Genomic DNA, 6,954 nt, shown 5'->3' with positions numbered 1-6,954 from the left:
CTGTGCGGCCGAGGGTTGGTGGCTGTTCGCGCGACGGGAGGAAGAAGATGATGAAAAAGAGAAGAAAAAAAGAAAATAGGATATTCTTAGAAGATGCTTTTTTACAGTTTGGTTTTCCATTTTCTGTTCTAGGCCAGCTATTTGTTGACCCGTAAACACGAGTTCAGTGACCTGAACTTGAGTTTTTCAGTTTCCATTTTTACAGGCTCTGCTAGAGATGCTCTAACCCTACCATCTCTATTGTCACCAGGGGCAGATGCACGGTTGTCATCTATGAAAGATGCCAAAGAGCACAAAGAAAAGAGGGCAGAGCCCCAGCGAACCTACCACCAAAACGTACTCAGCAGCTTAGGTTAATCAGCTTGAATATTTTCTGTGTGCACTTGCTAATTTGCACACGTTAGAGGGCTACATGTACTACGAGGACGGCAACATAGCCTGAATTCCCTAAAGAGTAACTAAATTCCAGAATCGTTCACAAGGCTGAGAATGACAATTTGTTTGTGACCTTGGAGAATCTCAATTTGTGTGTGACTGTACATGATATTAACAAGGCTGAGAAGTACAAAGCAGCAGGATCAGAAGATGCAGATTTATTTATCTTCAAGATGGTATACAAGATTCAGCATCCAGATATACACAGATGCCACAAGCTCCATCATCTTACCAACAAAACTTAGCTCAGTCACTGGAGCATTATAACTGATTATAAGTCAGTTACTGAGCATTGGCAGGGATTTCATGATCCGAGAAGGTCGACACATCCTCATAATGTACCGAGTCTCCATGTATCCTCTTCTGGAGGTTCTCCAGGCTCGTGACGCGTCGCAGAGAGCCTGGAACTGAAGCCATCTCTTCTCCACTGGCCAAAGGAGTTGCTGCCTCCTGGAGGTCAGGCTTGATCCAATCGTCTTCGAGTAAACCCTGGAGGAAATGGCTCATGCTCTGTTCAGTGGGAGCAGCATCAGCAGAAGCTGCATCTGATACACATGAAGAGAAGGGCACAATAATTCCCGGCGTGTCTGATGGAGTGGAGAACAGCAGGCTTGTTCCAGTTACTCTCCTCACAGCTTCTTCAGCTATATTCACCTGAACAAAAATACTTTGTCAAGACAAAGAAACAAAAATATAGCACCTATTTTATTTAATTCATGGACCCTGCGGAAGAGAATATTTCAAGGATGTAGGGTCTGTTTGGTAGACAGGTCCTCCTCATCCCACTTTTTTCCAACTTTTGTTGTTTCGTAGGTCAGCTCAGCCCAACTGGACACTGCCCACCTCATGCGAAAATAGCCTCTCAGCCCTGCCCGGTAGAGAAGACGAAATCGAGCTTCACACCTGGGCAGGGCTGACCTCGCCCGGAAAACCCCCCGCGCGGGGTCAAACCGCCCAGCCCTCATTCCACTCTCTATTTCCCACCTCCACGCCTATGCCCCGCTCCAGCTTCCTTGACGCCGGCCAGCGCCGCCACTTCCTCGAGGACAAGCGCCGCCACGGCCACGGCAAGGGTCGGCTCCACCACAGCCGCAGACGAGCGCCTCCACGGCCACTGAGAGGGCCTGCGCTGCCGCTTCCTCGAGGGACAGCTCCGCCACGGCCGAGCTCCGCGACAGATGACAAACGGAGGACGACGGATAACGGACGAGCGCCGTGCTTCCTCGAGGGATAGCTCCGCCACGGCCGAGCGCCAGCCACAACCAAGAGCCGACACGGCCGAGCTCCGCGACAGACGACGGACAACGGATGAGCGCCGGCACAGCCGAGCGCGGTCAAGGCCGAGCGCCGCCACAGCCTCGCGTCGCCATGTCAGCCAGCAGCAAGGAGCTCCGGCGAGGGCGAGGGAGCTCCAGCCAGGGCTCCTCTTGTAGGGACCCGATTGCTTACTGGGACCTGATAGCTTTTTATTTTGTACACAGTGACCCAATCGCGTTTCATTTTTATATGCAGTGGTCTTTGTGCAAATTTTAGCTACCCTCAGCTATTCTCAGCACATACAACCTACCAAACAACAGATGTACTCAACATATCTCCCTTGGCCCGACCTACCAAACACACAAGAAAATCTAAGTTCAACTAAGCTAGGGCCAGCTTGTATGAGGGCAGATAGCTATTCTCTGTTGGACCAGGCTACCAAACACACCCGTAGTGTCTCACTAGCACCTCATCTACAAATAAATTTCACTATTTTTTTATTTTTCAAAAATAAAATATCAGCTATGCAATAGTTAAAGCACAAATCAGTTTATAACAGTAAAGATATCACTGTATGTTCTGTATATGCATGTTTGCAAACACATGGTTTAAATTATGTATCTACTGACTGTACAGATAAAGAGAGCAAGTAACGACTAAAAAAATGAATGTTTTTAAGCACCTTTGCCAAGACATAAATACAGAGTTTTGCATGTACTCACAAACAAGCATTAAGAAATGTATGAATGATTGTGCCTGTTTGGAATCCCAATGTGCGGTATGAGACAGAACAGACCTCCCATAAGCCAAAACCACAGGCTTAATGAGACACACTCTCACAGGGTATGAGCCCTTTTTAATATTTTGTTTCATTTTTACAATGCCCACACCTGTAAGAAAACATTGTTATTATTCGTAACACCAAAAAAATAAAGTTGTGAAATATAGAACTAAACAATCATTTTTTCACTAACAGGAGAGGATATACCTGCCTTCCTCATGAGAAATACAAGCTCAAATGCAAAAAAAAATGGTGTTGTAATTTTTGACAATACAGTTAGGAAGTTACAGATCAAGTAAAGCAAGGATGTCAAATCCAGGATTACTTCATTTGTCATGTTTGGGTTCTCCAAAGAAAAGAGAAAGCACATGAACAAGTATGCATACAAAGCTTAGTAAAGTAACTACCGATTAATGATCCATAACACTATATCAACATATTCACCATCAAAAACCCTTCAAATTGTAACAAAGCAAATTATAGGACGCAATTAAGAGTTTACAAGAATTAAAGGATATACCTTTCTCCTCATAGTCTGAATATCAACTGTAAGATTTCTGTTGTCAAGAGAAGATTCCTTGTATTTCTGAGTCATGTCAGTCAGGCGCTTTAGCAAAGATGCATTCTCAACTCTTAACTGTGTAACCTAGATGACAGAGTAGTAATTAGCACAGTCAGCTTAATTTCAGTAAGACTTTAACTTAAACATCATTGGTCGCAATTTCAGACCTCTGATTCAATATCATCCTGATGAGCTTGTTTTCTTTTCCTTGACCTCCTGGCTGATTCTCGATTTGACAGCATCCTATCACAAAATTAAAACTGAGAAATTAACACTCAAACTTTACACTACTTTTCGAACATGGCACACTTAATATCAAGTATAAAGTTAGCGACTAGCAAATTTACTTGAAAATAATCAAGTGCCAAACAACTGCCTCCAGTTATTTGAGACTTTGGTGGGATTGGTGTAAATATAAATGCAACGATATTTTTGATTTTATAGAGAAATATGCTGGGAATATCAAATATTAACTTGGTACCAAAAAGATCTTAAACGAAGGGTCGAGCATACATGTTTCGTGGGATTGGATCCTTTCTGGTACCCTCTGCCTTTTCACCTGTCCTGAACCATTAAATTGGCAGGACAAGTAAAAAGATTGGGATATATATTCTCAAAAGAAAAATAAGTTTTCCCCCATTAGTATCAGGTTATAGTTTCAAACTACATAATTTAAATATATTGCTACATGATGTCAGCAGAAGATTTTTGGATGATAGCTAGAACATAATGAGTAAATTACTGCAAGCTCAAGTATGAAATTTGTTACTCCCTCCGGCCCCATTTACTTGCCGCGGCTGTGAGCAGATTTATAGCTAGCTTGCTTCTGCATCCACGGCAAGTAATTGAGGGCGGAGGCTGTATTGTAACTACTTTCAATTGCATGTTCAAGATAATTGCAGATGGAAAATTCTGCAGTACCTCTTCACCCGCTTCGCGCTAGCAGGGTCTGTATTTTCCTCAAGATCACCCTCATCATCTGAGTGCTCCTTTGACGTACAACTATTAGCTGGCTTGCCTTGAACAACAGTACCATCACCTATTACAGAAGAAAAGACAGAAAAAATCTTAATGATAATAGCACACGAGTTAAACATTCAAATGTTACAAAAGTTGCCTATACACTTTTCGAAACACACTTGTATTCGTTCTTCTAAAACATATAAGATGGTGTGAAAATATGAGGATAGCACACAAGAGTTAAACGCTCAAATGTCAGGCGACTGTCAGAATGCAAATCAGTGTTGACAGGATTGCGTGTTTTATGTTGTATGTCAGCATCCAGCACCGCTGAAGCAGGTTCAGAATACTCTGCTCTCATCTTTTACATATTTGACCCCAACAAAATTATATGTAGTTTAGCTCTTTTCTCACTTGTCAACATAACATGATGTTGCCAAACCAGAACTGACATTTCTCCTCATTTTCTAGACTATCAGGACACCAGTTAAGATATTCTACAGGAACTACTGGTGACATGTGACTCTTCTGATGGTTCAGGAGTGCCAGCAGACAGAAGCAGGAGACTACCAAATAAAAACACACAAGATAACATCTGCTCTAGCAGAACTGTGGAGGACTGTCAAGATAGATATAATATTTTATCAATCGAAGACAGTACTTCCTTTCGATAAATTCATGTTAGATACACATCTGTTTCGATTTTGCTGAACTTGCTTCATAGACTGAAATGAATGAGATTATGGACGTTCATAAATACCATCAAAAGAAGCTTGAGACACCAACTGTGAAGCCTCTGAAGCTTGTGAACTGGGGTAGCTTAAAGCAGATTCTTGAGGTTTAACTTCCTGAAATTGAATTACATGCAAAATTAGCTCATGGACATCACACTTAAATGCTATTTGTGAGGGTAGATTGCCAAATCATGATTTGGTTAGTGAGCACTGCAAGTTAGGCGTATTGCCTGGATATTCTTTTGTGTTTTCAGTTAAATCAAGTCGTAAATGGGACAAGAGAAATAATGAGGTGAGAATGCTACGCAATGGTAGAAAACCAGTGCTGATTGATTCAATCGCTCATGTTAGACACGGCTACTCGAGGGCACCAACAGTGAATTCGGTGGTCTAGGAAGAACTAAGGCAGATAACTACACCCTTGTGTGCTTGCTACGGGTGTTCAACAACGGATTCCTCAAACCATTCTAAATTAGATAAGGTTTCCATACTAACTTTTTTAAATAATCAGCCACTAGAATTTGGAGCTTCCGGTTTAAATGAGTTTGTACCAACCCATATTTCAACACCCCTGGTGCTTGCATATCACTTTCAGGAAAATATCAGAACATACTTTTTCATACTAGCTTAGGAAAGAAGATCCCTATTGTTTCATACTCTCCGACAACATAAGACTCATTTAATATTGTAAGCATTTCTGGGCAATGAAACTCCATCAGAATATGCTCATAGACTGCATATGTGGTTGAAATAAAATTCCCCCCTAGCAACATGTCACACCACACTATCTGTGCTATCCTACGTGTCCCTGCACCAAAATACCTCTGAGGATTCATCTCCCTTGGCCTGTCTGAAGGACCAAAAGGAACATCATTGCCATGTTTTTTTTCCTGAAGCCTGATCCGAAAGTTCAACTGGTACCATTTTCATGTAAATTATAGTACTACGAATCTGGCGAGTCACTCATAGCATATTGTATCTCTAATAACGGCAGCAATTTAGACCACCAAGGAAAATGACCTTCGGAAATTGAACTCGCCAGATTGTTTGTCAGAAGACCGAAAGCAGATTCGTGTGTGTTTCCTACAGTACTAAACTGCAAGATTGCAGTAGAACTACTCTAGAAAGGATCTGTCATGGAACTTTAAAAATCTACAAGAGAGGCTACAAATCGAACCAAATCTCAATCAAGAAGGGAATTGAACCGTACCATGGACTTGGCCACGGCGGCGCAGTACAGTTCCAGCTTCCTCTTCAGCCCCGCGGCGTACTCCCCGGGATCTCCACCGCCGCCGGCGCGGGCACAGCTCACCTCCACCACCTCGTCGCCGCCGTGCTCCATTCTTGGAATAAATAAAAAGCTGATCTCTTTCTCCGTCGCCGGTGGCAGTTAGGGCCCTAGTGGCAGTACTACTCGAGAAGGAGCAAGATTTACACGGGAAGAGAACGGAATTATCGAGAAGTGCTCTTCGGGAGATTGGAAACTGGAGTCAAGGTGAGCGATGGGGAGACAGAGGCGGCGAGGGGGGAGGTTTATAGCGGCGGTGGATGGGGTCACTGTCCCGGCGATACCCCATGTGTTCCACTTCTCCGTGCTGCAAAAGATCTCGCTAGCCTACTGCCAAGGCAAGTGGACAGAATCGTTCCTGTCCACGAAATTTAGATCTTTTGTGTGGGCCCATTGAAATTTCGTTGAAATTAGAAAACCATTTTGCTAATTTCAGGTTGACCAGGAATCAAGTTAGTCTAGATCAACTTGACAACCCTTAGATTTGCATCGTGCTTCGTGCATACGAGAATACAAATTTGCACATGCATATGTAATTGCATATTCTTTACCCTAGTTGCACGTGAATTGCACATGAAACCATGCGATCGAGAATTAAGCTAATTCCTGGTTGATTGTGAATTAGCCACGTCCCAAAAATCATAAAATTTGGCATTTTATCTTATTCAATGTGTCCATTTTAGGCAGCTCTCCGCTCTCGATGGCTTCGCCATCGTCCACTATGAACCTGCCATTTTCTTCGTTCTCGTTGTGTCCCTGCTATCCGATCCCTCATCCTCGCGCATAAATGGGTGCGGCTGGGAAAATCCTCCTACTTCATCCATCGCTCCGTTGAGGACGTTGTGGCGGCGGTCGCATGCTTGCCTACTTGGCCGCCGCGTTGTCCCCTGCACCAGTAGCTGTTTTGGCTGAGGTAGCTTTGCGACGTTGGACCCTT

The 6,954-nt window shown here is 43.4% G+C and overlaps 1 protein-coding gene across 1 annotated transcript; it reads right to left on the bottom strand.

Moving 5' to 3' along the window:
- Positions 1-575: 575 nt before the first annotated feature.
- LOC127298796 (light-inducible protein CPRF2) lies at positions 576-6,321 on the bottom strand. The gene is made up of 6 exons (XM_051328652.2): positions 5,940-6,321; positions 4,756-4,843; positions 3,957-4,074; positions 3,203-3,278; positions 2,994-3,119; positions 576-1,089 (listed from the first exon to the last, which is right to left on the bottom strand). The coding sequence occupies exons 1-6, from the start codon at positions 6,069-6,071 to the stop codon at positions 718-720; spliced, it is 912 nt and encodes a 303-aa protein (XP_051184612.1). The 5' UTR covers positions 6,072-6,321; the 3' UTR covers positions 576-717.
- Positions 6,322-6,954: the final 633 nt, after the last annotated feature.

This window comes from Lolium perenne, chromosome 5, assembly GCF_019359855.2.
Source record: "Lolium perenne isolate Kyuss_39 chromosome 5, Kyuss_2.0, whole genome shotgun sequence".
Classification (NCBI taxonomy): domain Eukaryota; kingdom Viridiplantae; phylum Streptophyta; class Magnoliopsida; order Poales; family Poaceae; genus Lolium; species Lolium perenne.
This window is presented reverse-complemented; position numbering and strand designations above follow the sequence as displayed.

Bases quoted from the DNA above. Each gene is read 5' to 3' on its own strand.
- LOC127298796 (XM_051328652.2), bottom strand. From the start codon at position 6,071: ATGGAGCACGGCGGCGACGAGGTGGTGGAGGTGAGCTGTGCCCGCGCC. The intron at 3,120-3,202 runs GTCTGAAATTGC...TCTGTCATCTAG, and splicing joins AGGATGATATTGAATCAGAG to GTTACACAGTTAAGAGTTGA. The intron at 1,090-2,993 runs GTATATCCTTTA...ATTTTTGTTCAG, and splicing joins TTCAGACTATGAGGAGAAAG to GTGAATATAGCTGAAGAAGC.